The sequence below is a fragment of the Ambystoma mexicanum genome, chromosome 2p (genome assembly GCF_040938575.1).
Source record: "Ambystoma mexicanum isolate Mex_15411 chromosome 2p, UKY_AmexF1_1, whole genome shotgun sequence".
Classification (NCBI taxonomy): Eukaryota; Metazoa; Chordata; class Amphibia; order Caudata; family Ambystomatidae; genus Ambystoma; species Ambystoma mexicanum.
This window is the reverse complement of record NC_090923.1, coordinates 602,026,747-602,039,925: the sequence shown is the minus strand read 5'-3', so window position 1 is coordinate 602,039,925 and position 13,179 is coordinate 602,026,747. Positions and strand designations below refer to the sequence as shown.

General features: G+C 45.8%; 1 protein-coding gene across 1 annotated transcript in view; it reads right to left on the bottom strand.

Annotated features, from left to right (window-relative positions):
• Positions 1-13,179, bottom strand: part of LOC138566599 (hyaluronidase-1-like) — a 214,524-nt gene that overhangs the window by 20,387 nt on the left and 180,958 nt on the right. The window contains exon 3 of the mRNA XM_069644120.1: positions 4,959-5,048. Within this exon, the coding sequence (XP_069500221.1) occupies positions 4,959-5,048 (90 nt within the window). The remainder of the gene's footprint in view (positions 1-4,958; positions 5,049-13,179) is intronic.

Here is a 13,179-nt window from a genome sequence, read left to right as displayed (position 1 = left end):
AATTACTCCGTTATAGAGAAGGAGTTACTGGCTTTTCGCCGGGCCTGCGAAGAGTGGCAACATTTTCTTCAAGGTGCTATATATCGCTTCTCAGTCATAACGAATGGCTCTCCAACAAATGGAGTGCCGAAATGCTCGACATGCTTACTGGGTGTATTTTATTTCCCATTTGGATTTTATACTTACCTACATACCCGGCAAGGAGAATGCCCTGGCTGATGCTCTGTCTCGCAGCTGCGGAGAAAGGTTTGACACACCACCTAGAGGTGAGATGTTACTTGCAGGCAAAAAATGAATCGCTGTGATAAATACCTTTCTTCAGGAGGTTAGAGACCACTAAGCTCACAAAGTCTTGCCCCCTGTTTGGTAGACCTCTCTTCAACACAAGGATGGTCTCTATCTAAAGGATCATCCCCTGTATCTCCCTACTAAGGATCTTCAAGAACAGGCTCTGGCATGGTGTCATGACCTACCTTCTGCAGGCCATAAAGGACAAAAGGCTACTACCGAGCTCCTATCTCGCTACTTCTGTCAGCCAACCCTGCGAAAGGACTTAGCCGTCTACGTCTCCACATGCCCGACATGTGCATTAGGTAAACCCCTGACTAACAAGCCTTTAGGACTCTTACAGCAAGACGCCCTTCCATCTCAACCTTGGACTCACATCTCCACAGATCTTCTTGTGAATCTCCGCAAGTCAGAAGGATTCACGGCCATCATGGTAACCGTAGACTCCTTTTCTAAATTAACCAATTCTACACCGATTCCAGGTCTACCGCCTGCCCCTCAGACTGCTGCTGTCTTCCTAAAAGACATAGGGCCTCATTATGCGGTAGGCGGTAAGGGATTACTGGCACCGGTAAGGGCACTGGTGCCGGTAATCCCTTACCACCCTATTCCGAGGTCCCTTAGCGGGTCCCTTCCTCAATGTCTGGTTTTACCAGGCGTTATGGAAGGGACCCGTTAAGGGACTTCAGAGCTAATAACGGGCCCGTTATTAGCTCCATCCCCATTCCCATTGAGCCCTATGGGGGCTCGAATGGGAATGGGGAATGGGTCCCGGAATGGGGATTTACCGGGTCCTCCAAGGTCGGAATGACCCGGTAACTCCCTATTCCGAGAACACGGACCCAGAATGCCGTAAGGGGGTAGCCATGGCACTAATAGCGCCATGGTTACATCCTACCGCGTAATGAGGCCCATAGTCAGATTGCATGGACTTCCTACCACCATAGTATCTGATCGTGGTTCCCAATTCATATCATCCTTCTGGTCATCCTTATGTCAGCAGATGGGTATCCAGCTGGCCCTTTCATCTGGGTACCACCCCCAGATGAATGGACAGATGGAAAGGCTTAATGCAACTCTAGAACAGTACCTGCAGTGTTTTTGTTGCCACAAACAGGCAGAGTGAATTCGATATCTCCATATCACCGAGTTCACCTACAACAACACACTTCATATGGCCATCGGAATGAGTCCATTCCAGTGAACTTATGGATATCATCCACGTCATCTTCCTTTGCAACTCACCTCATCTAGCAAAGTGCCATCCATTGAACAACTGATGGAAATAATCAAGGAGACTCACAAGCTGGCCATAGCCTCACTGGAGGAAAGCCGGAAGGGGTATAAGAAGAGAGAAGTCACTGTTAGACAATCAAATCCCAGCCTGGAATACAGACACCCGGGTATGGCTGTCTACCAGGTTCCTACCCAGGTGGATCAGAAGGGGGAAAGTTCTTTCCCAGATGTATTGGTCCTTTTTCTATTCAAGCTCAGATCAATCTGTGGCATTTCGTCTTCGTCTTCTGGCCAGCATGAAAAAGATTAATTCGGTGTTCCATTCATCTCTATTGAAGGAGTACAGACCAGACCCTTACTTTCGGAAGATACCTAGACCCGAAGTCTCACCTCCTTCTGAGCAAGAAGAATACAATGTCTCCCATCTTGTGGATTCCCGATACAGGAGAGGTGGGCTTCAATACCTGGTACATTGGAAAGGGTATTCTGAAACCGAACGCACTTGTGAACCAAGAAGAAACATACACACTCCTCTTCTCATACAACAGTTTCACAGAAGACACATGGGAAACCTGGGAGGTCCTCTGAGAAGGAGGAGGTCTACTGTCATGCCTTCATGGAAGTTCTGGAGCCGGTGGTGCCACCATTAGGATGTTCCATCACGTTGTGACCATTGGTGCATTCACAGTCTAGTTGTTCATCTAAAGCTGGCCGCCGCCTGGGAAATATGGCAACAGTATCAGCACGTTGGTGCGTTGCACTTTGGACCTTTCCGTGCACCGATGCTCTCTCTCGCTCTCTTGTGTAGTGCTCTCTGTGCGTTTCTACAGTTAAGCCCGCCTTGCAATTGTTGGTGTCCGCACTCTTGTGGGAACCTTTGCCAGCCTTTCTCTTGTGTACTTTCTATCCTTCCTTTTGTTTCCTCTCATTCCGTGGCTTACGCCGCTACCTTCCTTACCTTTGCTTGCCTGTCTGCTTCCTGTTCGTTCCTCGCACTTCGGCTCCAGTTTGTTCTGTTTTCCATCACTGACCTCGCCTTTGCTTCCTTCTCTCGGATGCGCTCTTCAGTGTCCAGCTTCCTTGTGTTTCTTTCCTGTTTACCCTCCTCTCAGTCCGTATCTCTTACATTTTGGGCTTCTCTACCCTTGCCCTCTACCTGCTACTCAAGGCTATACTACCATTGCCAGCTACCGGCCACCCAAGGCTATACTATATCACCAGCTACCTGCTGCCCAAGGCTATACTACCATTGCCAGCTATCTGCTACCTAAGGCTATTCTACTCTTGCCAGTCTACCATTCACCAAGATTCTGGGTAGGAACCGACTGCAACCATACTTACTGTAACTTCAGTCTACATCATCTTCAGTCCGGAACCTCATTCCGAAGACTCACAGGGTTTTTCGAGCCAAGAGGCTTTTCCCTGTTTTGGGCTTGCACCAGGGGAAACCATGCTGTTGGGGATCTCCCTACCGACAATGTGGCATCCCGAGGTGAGAGACCCTATTTACTCCAGAAGAAAGAAAAGAAGGGAAACACCCAACTAACAAATCTTAGAGAAGTGGAATACAGAAGTAGACAGTTCCACAGAAGACCCAGGTGAGGAGGAAGGGAGGAGGAAGGGAGTGAGGTTTCTACAGATTCTGACAGAAGTTTAAGGAAGGCGCCTACTCATATGAGCTTGGACATCCATAAGCAGAAAACCTGCGGAAGGGAGCAATCCCCTTGAACTGTGAAAGTCACCTAATTGGGAAATTTTTGTGTTAGAATGACCTCTTTCCTTTTGAACTCGAACATTTTTGTGCACTTTTCCAGGCCAAGACATTACCCTTTTCGCTGTAGAAATGAGTTTTGGAATGTGAGGGCCAGAATAGAACTTTGGACAGAGGACATTTTGCTTTGGACATCTTGACATCGTACATACCCTTAGTTTTGGTATAAGTAGGGAAAATATCTCTGAGAGTAGGGGCAGCAAGGCATTTTCATACCCAATTTTTGTTTGAACGAAAAGTCTACAGCCAAAACGATGACCTCTCTGTGTCTGCGTCTCATTCCTGGCTCATCACAGTAGGCATAATGTGAAAGCATAGAGAACCCATCATTCATACAAGACTGGAAGCTGCATTTCTCAGGGCCTAGTGCAGAGTTGGAGGGTGGGGTGGGTAAGAGCCAGGTTAGAAGGAGGAACAAAGCATAGCCCCAGGAATGATTGTTCCTCTTACGTGCTTGTTTTAACTTACAGTGTTAACTAAAACACACATTTGTGCTTTGGTAAGCAGTCAGAGATACACTTGTGCACTAAGGATCAATGATCCTCATACTGCACACCCAGTGGTCCACTAGTGCATGATGTACTTTGCTGTGCAGTAGGACACACAATTGTTCACTACGGTACTCTAGTCTTGTTATATGTTACAGCTGGTAATGAGCATTCCCAGTTTTAAAGCATCTAGTTTTGGACATTCTTCTCCTTCAGGCCCCTTCTTCTCACCCCTCGGTTACTCTCTTCACTCCTATTCCTAATGTGTCACATTAGGAATAGGAGTGAGAGGGTAGGAATATGAAAGAAGACCTGTGAGTGAGGAGGATGACTGACAAATGAGCGAGAGGTATAAACAGGATAAAGGAGGATGTCCTAAAATGCACCACACCAGTTAGTACACTATAATTTCTCAGTCTTACAACTCAGTTTCACCCCTAGTCATTCTCCTCAGACATCCATTTCAATCTTTTTCCTAACGAGTTTGGAGGAGTGAGATGTTAAGGATAAGAATGAAGACAGATGAGTGAGGAGAATAAAGAGGAGGCGTAGGGAGGGGTATAGGCAGACAGGGTTGACCAACAAGGAGGTTTTCAAATGCACACTAGTGACGTCAATTTTTGGACACGCTGCATTCTCCTTTTCACTCCTCAGTCGTTCTCCACACCCATCCATCTCCATTCTTAGTTTTAACAACTCCTCCTCGTCTCACATTGGGATTAGGAAGCGAAGAAGACACTACAAGCCATGAGATTTACCATGCTCTCTAACATGCAAAACACTACTGAGAACAGCAGGCAACAAACACAACTGTAACAATCAGTGTGCTTGAATTCTCTGGATCTAAATACTACACGCTGCTGCAGAATACAATACATGAATATGAAGCACATTACAATGAAGTAAAATCAGTGAGGAGGATGGCAGAGAAGGAGGTTTGAGGGTATTAATAAGGATATACTAAAATGAATGTTCATCTATCCGTTTGAGGACATCCTCATTTTATCACCTTGCAGCTAACCTACCTCCTCAGTAATTCTCCTCATGTGTCCTATGTGAGGCGGAGGAGAGATGACGATGCCCTTAAACGGATGCTGAAGTAGGGAGATAGACACATGTAATCATCACAGACCAATGCCTTGCCCCTGCAGAGCTCAAGACTTCAAGCAACTCACCCTTGAAGTGCTGTAGTCCTTGTTTCCCCAGAGGATGATCCCGGCTGCACCCAGTGCTGCGCTCTCCCCAATTGTGTACACCAGATCCTCCTGCAAGGGGAGAGAGTGCTGTGAGTATAGAATCCAGGTCACAATGTTCTGGCACCATGCCTGGTGCCTACCTCTAACTCATTTGTATTATTTTATTGTGTTTGACACCACAAGTTCACAAGGACGATGCTGGATGCAGTCACTACCCTTTGCATGAAACCATGTATCCCAATATCACAACTGAGCCCCTGTTTGCCAGTCTCATTTCGTGACCTCTAGTTCTGGCAGTACCCTTCTGCTGAAAGATTCCTACCTCTAGCAGTGCGAATTCTCTTTAGGAAATGGGATCGTCCCAATGACTCCTCTCTGACAGTGTATACACATAGTACATAGACGGAAGAGGTCAAGAAGGTACAAATGATGAGGCTTCCTCTTCTGACTCTGCAACCTGTCTCACCTTCTGAAGATGTTGCCTTCTGTACACATGCGTTATAAATGCCATATCATATCATACACGCCACAGTAGTCCAGATGAAGCTTCATACTCCAAAGGGGTACGTGCATGGGTAAAGTCACCTACCTGTGCCATGGGCTAGGTGACATGGGGACATAGCTGTTCAACACCCGGGCCATGAGGAATGGGCAGTCCCATGCAGACATTCCTCACTCGGGATTGGCTGATGAGGGGCACATAATATGGGCCACTCAGAGGGCCTCATTACACGTAGTGCGGTAAGGGTTTACCAGTACCGGTAAGGGCACCGGTACCGGTAAACCCTTACCGCCTTACTACGAGGTCCCTTTGCGAGTTGGTACTTTAACGCCTGCTGTTTAGCAGGCGTTAAAAACCAACCCGCAAAGGGACCAGGGTGCTAATTATGGTACCGCAATTTGCGGCACCGTAATTATCGCCTTCCCCATTCCCATAGAGCCCTATGGGGCAAAAATGGGAATGGGGAAGGGCAATGGGGGAAGGGGGAATTACCGCCCCGCCAACCTTGGAATAGGGCGGCAATTCCCCTTTCCTCCAAGGCGGTGCCGGTATTTTACTGGCATGGACCAAGGTGCTAATAGCACCTCGGTCCTCCGCCTACCGTGTAATGTGGCCCAGAGACTGTGTAACGTTGCCGCATTTTGTAATCCGCCACTGATCCATGGCCGCCTTCTCGGTTAACAAGGGCGTGATAGGACTAGGCAAGATCTTTATATGTGAATGTGCTTGCAATAACTTAGTAAATGTTATATCCATCTGAGGCACGACTTTAAAACTTTGAATTTTTGTAGAGAATATTTTGTGTGTTTGCCAAATTGTAGTCATATGGTCTTTTTCGATGTATTTTATTCTTGGGTTTATGTGAGTTTTTTCATTTGTGGCACTAGTGAAATAAAGCTTTTGAAATGACTATGGCAATGCTTTGGCTTTGTGCAGCCAGCCCCTACAGCGAGTATATGTTTAAACTCTCTTTATATTACACTGTCAATAGCCTCATCAGGAACAGCAACGCTAAAACATTGAATAAAAAGACAAATAGGTATGCCAGCATGACTCGAATGAAGAGCATCTGTAGATTTAGGGGGAGCACGTCAGTGTCCATGTTTACAGTGCTCAATAATGTGGAGGAAAATTGATTGGCCTCTTTTTAAGCATTTTGAGTTTAAGCTGACAAGAAACATGGAGAGATAAAGGAATTGCTCAGAATAACAACACAATGGTAAAGCGCGCAAGCAGGAATTGGAAATCAGGACTCTTGGCCCCTTCACTGACAACATACACACAACTCATTGTGGCTCAGCTAACCGAGGCCTTGCAATATGTATCCTAACTCATGATTTTAAGACCTACAGGAAATGAGCAATCCAGGTACAAAAAAAATCAAAATAAGATTTATTTCCATTTTTAAAAATGTTTTCAGCAATAGATCAGGTGCAGATCAACTCTAATGCTTAAAATAGCAATTCAGTTCAAAGGGGAAAAAAGGCTGTTTAATTTTACTTACAAAGAGGAACCAGATAAATATGTCATTTTAGGGAACAGAAATTAAGGCGGTGCAGATGTGTGTCCGCTCTGACGCATTGCTAAGCTCCACAGAACGTGATGGTGTTTCATAGGGTGAAGGCAGGGAGAGCCCGGAAAGGAAGAATCTAAAGTAGAGAGAACCAGCAACAGAACCACCCTGGCATAAGAAATCCCCAGGAAGAGGAATCACTGTGAGGGAGAGTGCCAGGAAGCAAGAACCCCCAGGCAAGGAAAACCTCAGGAACAACCCTGGCATAAGAAATCCCCAGGAAGAGGAATCACTGTGAGGGAGAGTGCCAGGAAGCAAGAACCCCCAGGCAAGGAAAACCTCAGGAACAACCCTGGCATAAGAAATCCCCAGGAAGAGGAATCACTGTGAGGGAGAGTGCCAGGAAGCAAGAACCCCCAGGCAAGGAAAACCTCAGGAACAACCCTGGCATAAGAAATCCCCAGGAAGAGGAATCACTGTGAGGGAGAGTGCCAGGAAGCAAGAACCCCCAGGCAAGGAAAACCTCAGGCAGAGGAAATGGCTACCAGTTAGAACCCAGGCAGCTTTCAGCAAGAACCGGATACGCCAGACAGCGAGAAAACCAAGAAAGGAGAACCCAGACAGTGGGAACAGCTGTCAGGTACAACCCCACCTAGCTTCCACCAAGAGCCAGATGCGCCAGCCAGGAAAGAACCCTGGCAGGTAGAACACTGACAGATAGAACAACTGACAGGTAGAACTCCAGGCAACTTCAATCAATGACCGGATGTGCCAATGTAGCAGTAGAACCCAAGGAGGGGGGCATTACAAGTCGGGTAATGTCCCTGGGCCTCGAGTTGTAAGCCCTAGCCTAGCGAGGGCTTTAACGTTGCCCCGGGGGCATTACGTGACTGGTAATACCCCCTCCCGAGGGTTCTATTACTATTAGTACTCCCAGAGCGTTTCCGGGGGTACTGATAGCAATAGAAGCTTGTTCGGAGTTTGGTTTTGTGTCAGCGTGTGTGTTTCAGCACAGGGCCAACATGGCCGCCCGCTGTCAGGAGTTGGAATGGAATCAGAAGACTAGACTTCCCGTTCTGTTCAGAGTGATGACAGTGGGCGGCCATGTTGGTCGTATTGGAGACCACTGATTAGCATAGAATGCTAATCAGTGGTCTCCAAGTATTCGAATTACATTTAAAAAATGTTTTAAATGGAATGTTGCAGCCCCGCATGAGTTTGCCATAGAAGCACAGAGGGAATAACGTCTTTCCGTTGCAGGTAAGGACCAGGCGAGAGCCAATCATGTCACTGCATGAGGCATGATCGTCTCTCGCCAGGTACCAATCAGCTAAAAGCCAAGAAGGGAGAATCCAGACAGAGGGAACGACCGTCCGGTACAACCCCACACAGCTTCCACCTAGAACCAGATGAACCAGGCAGGGAAGAACCCAAGCAGGGAGAACACTGACAGACGAAACCACTGGGAGAGTCCAAAATGACTTATCTCTGGTGGACTGGAGATAACTTTCCCCAATTCTATGACAAGACAGGAGGCTCATATTATGCATTACAATCTTTACTCTGAAACCACAGCAGCAAAGAAAAAAACTTTTACAAACAAAAAAGTTGTAAAGAACAGAACTAAATAAGAGTTCAATGGCTATGTCTGGGAGCTCCCCAATCCATCATGGAGGACAGGTCATGCCCTGCAGTCGACCAATGAGCAGGGACCCTTCCTCATATAAGTCCATTACTCCAATCCCAACCCCTCTTTCTTTGCTGCTGACACCACAGTTAAGTACACTCCTTTCAGTTTGTGTCTTACATGTTGTCAGTAGAAGTTAAACCTTAATTGGTTATATTATGGGAAAAATAGTGTATGCTTGTAGCATTTCTTTGTGATACATGTAAGATATATATTAGTCCTTTATATTTTAAAGTACTGTTTGTTTAACTTTACAACAGCGCTGGTTTGCCTCTGGGCATTATGTTTAAGTGTGTACTGTTTTCTTTATCCCGTGCGCACTGGTCTGAGTGGAAGCTTTCTTTATGTAAAGATTTATTGGCTAACAGAAGCTAATGCTTTGTGCAGGTGTGCACGCACGCGAGCATTCTTGTGTTTATTTATGGTTTACGGCCGGACTGAAGCTGATAAGCTTCAAGGCCAGCGCACACAAGCCTCTCTTTTGTTTGTTTAAGCCCTCCGTGTTTATTACATTAGCTTCAGGGCCTGCACTGCTGGCGACCTGTGTAGGAAGCCCTTTGGTGGGCTGCAGTGTTCCTTTGGATAACACAGCCTCCAGTGGCTCAACAGCTAAGTGCTTGGTGTTGGGAGGCTGGGTGCCAGGGTTCTGATACAATGTCTGGAACATCATGGATACTTTAAAAATGTATGTATGGTTAATTTGCTCCTCTTTTTTTCTTTGAATTACACCTGGGACTGCCAGGTGCTGCGGGCATGCTTGGTCCTATATATTTCCTATGTTTCCTTTTTCTCTAGTATTTTGAAGCCAGTCTCTGTAGCACAGGCAGTAGGGGTTGTCAGTGGTACCTAGAAGGTTCCAGGTTCGAAACAATCCTCCAACTCGTGTTGGGGTAAATAATTACAATTTTATTTTCCATACCGCCCAACCATGCAAATCCCAGAGGGGTTTCTCAAATGGAATCCGGGTTGCCTGTTCACCCTAGTTATGCGAGACCACTTGAGACAGCCCAGACCGCATTTTTCCACTTTAACAAGATTATATGTAATTTTAATTACTTTTGAATATGAATGTTTATGTATATATATATATTTAAAAATTGATATTTTATTTTGTGTTTATATTGATATTTCAACTTATATTAACACTGGTTCGCCTACTTCAGAGCCTCATACACTGCCAATTCTGCAGTTTTTATTTTATTTTTTATTTATTTATTTATTTCTTAAGTTAGGTGATTTGCCTTCACTGAGGTGCCATCTGTTCGGTTTCAGGTTCAGCCTGAATTCTATTGCGAGGTTACCCCCTCGTGTACTGCAGATTATCACGCCCTGCTCGGGCGAGCAGTTGGAGGTGCACTTGCTCAGTGTTTCCTACCTTAAACTTGACAGTTTTCTTTTGTTTGGGTGCTGCTGGTGGCAAATGTCATTATCTTCCCTGGAAAGGTGCAGTCACCTGCTCGGTGGCAAGGTTGCCTGTGTTTTCTGCGAGGGGTCCCCTCGTATACTGCTGGGTCCACGCCCTGCTAGGGTGAGCAGTTTGAGGTACACTTGCTCAGTGTTTCCTCCCTTAAAGTCGGCAACTTGGGTAATTACCTTAACTGGCATTCACCATAACCTGCTCGGTTTCAGGCTCTGCCTGAGTTCTAATGCGAGGTTACCACCTCGTATACTGCTGATTATCACGCCCTGCTCGGGCGAGCAGTTGGAGATGCACTTGCTCAGTGTATTACTCCCTTAAGGTCGGCAGCTTTGTTTAAGTACTGCATATGGCTGACGCCATTGTTTGTTCTGGTAGGCGTGCAGTAACCGTCGGTTTCAGGCTTTGCCTGGTTTATACTGCGAGGTGCTCCCTCTTGTACTATTAGTTGCCACACCCTGCTGGGGTGAGCAGTTGAGGTGCACTTGCTCAGTGTACGCTTTTGTTAAACAATATGTTTAAGTGTTGACTGGAGCACATTTGCGTTTTTCAGAATTGTCAGTGGCCCGGATAGCTCAGTGAGTATCAGCTTATATAAGGGCCTGGGGTTCGGACCCCTGTGAGGGCGTAACCCCTCTTTGTTGGATATATTATATATTTTATATATTATATATTATTTATTTATTAAGTACTTTGAAGAAAAGAGAGTGTGGAAGTGGTTGTAAACAGACCCATATGGAGGGGTTGTACCTTCCTCTCTAACCATCTCTCTGGTATTATCCTTCGTCTTTTAGTTAAAAATTCTGTCGCCCTTTACCTTAGTTAGTTCAGGACAACTCAGTCCTTTCCTTAGGTTTGCTTCCCCAACCTCAATTGCTCCACCCAATACCCGTGCTGATTAAGCTACAGTATTTTCTCTCAACATGAGGAGAAAAGAGTGTCTCTAGTGAGGTCTGCAGGGCTTAAGGCTCTTTAGTGGGGACATGTTTTTCTCCCCTACTTTTGTTCCATTGGACATTCATTATTCTATTGAATTTTGGTGGAGACAGGGTCAGCTCGAGGGTAACTGTTCAGTTTTTTGTTGCATGACAAGTTGAGCAACCATGTTTTACTTGGATGGAATGTTTGGAAACACTTGATGGAAACACTTGATGGTATCTAATAGATGAGTTGCCAAGTAATAACTTTATGGCGCCTGCCCCATGGTTTTCCTCCCAAAGCTTGGCCTATGGTTCAGCTTGCTGTCTAATAGTATATTGCAACTTCTCCTCTGCTCGAGGAGTACAAGTAGGCTTCTGTACCCTCATGAGCGTTGCTTAACCTCTTTATACAGATATATTTTTCTATAGTGCACCAAATAGAGTGTTGTTTTCAAATCTGTGCTGACCCTCCTGATGCAGGTTCCTAAATTTGGAAAGGTCTAAATCTGTCTTTTATCCTGCTGAGATCGATAAGTAAGCACCTCTCGTATACCTGAGGGTTCGTCGTACTGTATACGTACTGGTTTGCTATGGACAATGTGCTTAGTTTTTCATTCCCTGATTCCTTTAGTGGCCAGTCAGCCTCACATGAATACAGTGATTCAGTCCTCAGGGTTTGAGGGGACAGTGGTCCCAGTTTCTTTCTCAACCTTACATTTACAGGGCATTGTTAATTATCCAGAGTCCTTTCCCCCTCATTCCCTTCCCGCCATCCTTGGGGGAGATTGCATCATATTATTACACCTCTGGGGGTAACACCCAATGGTTTTCCGTTTTCCTTTTTTACAGGAGTTCTGACGCGTGACCAGTGCAGACTTGCACTGAGCATTTCCCTCCCGTCAGTTACTTTCCTTTCTGCTAATATCTGGTATTTCAAGAAGTTAAGCTGATCCTGTCCATGGTCAGGGGTTGGTTAGAGGTGCTATAGTGTATTTATTTCTCTTAAGGGTGTAAAGCGGTGCTTTAATGGGGTCCTCAGGGTAGCTTTCTTCTGGGTTGCAAGGTTTCCCTTGGATAAGTGGGGGAGGTTTCTCCTCTTTTGGGAGGACTCAATATCCTTTGCTGGGATAGAGGGGTCTGGGAGTGATACTAATTCCCCATCCACGTTCTCATGACCCTCTATTGATGTGTTTTAGCGTCTATACATTCACTATCAGAAGGTGTCTGCCGCTACGATTCCCAGAGGGCTGGGATATTTATATTTAGTTACTGACGTGGTTCTCATAGTCGCCTGCATGGCAGGTGGTCCTTTGGGTTCTTTCACAAGAGTTCGTTTTTACAGTAAGGTGCCAGCTCAAGGTGCTGTGAGCTTCAAGGATCTGCAAGTTGGCTGAAATATTTGCTGGACCTATTCTGGTGTGCAACTTCAGTTTAACTGTTTAGTGATTCGTTCTTTGCAGTTTAGAGTCTTGCTAAGACTTTGGAATTTTGGTGTCCTCCTTCGGTTAGTTTTGATCCTCTAGGGGGTTTATCTCCAGGGAGGAGAGATCAAGGTTCAAACACCGGGCATATCTACAAGGGGGTTTACATATCACTATAATGGTGGCGATTGGATGTCAGATAAATTTTTTCTCCTTGCCAAGTTTGCCCTCTTAAGGATCAAGTTTGTTAATATCTGCCTTTTGTCATGTAGCAGAGTCCTTCTGCAAGAGTTAGGGAGGTCTGAAGGTCTCCGTGTTGGCGGTTTGATGGGTTTAGCTTCTCAGGTGGGGCTCCTCTCTTCGATTCTGTTTCTGCCTCCAGAAGACATCCCTCCTTAGTATACATATATGTCTGAAGACAATTGTGGGTTAATTCTATTGCTTTTCCGCTCTGCTCAGGATGGGTTGTCCTATTACAAAATGTACTCCCATTTTACCTTTTGAAGATTTGTCTTTCCCTCTTGGTTCCCAGTGTAGTTCTGCGACATGCCCTATTTCTAATGCGATATCTTCCTTTAATGCATGGGATGGAACCTACAAGACTTTCACCGCTATGGGGTACTTTTCTTTTCTTTATCTCCAGGAGAGCTAGGTGCTTATTTTCTTTGGTTTGCTTTCTAGGTTCCCAAAAAGGGTATGAATTTAAGTGTTTTAAATGTTTGATTGGACAACAGAGGTGT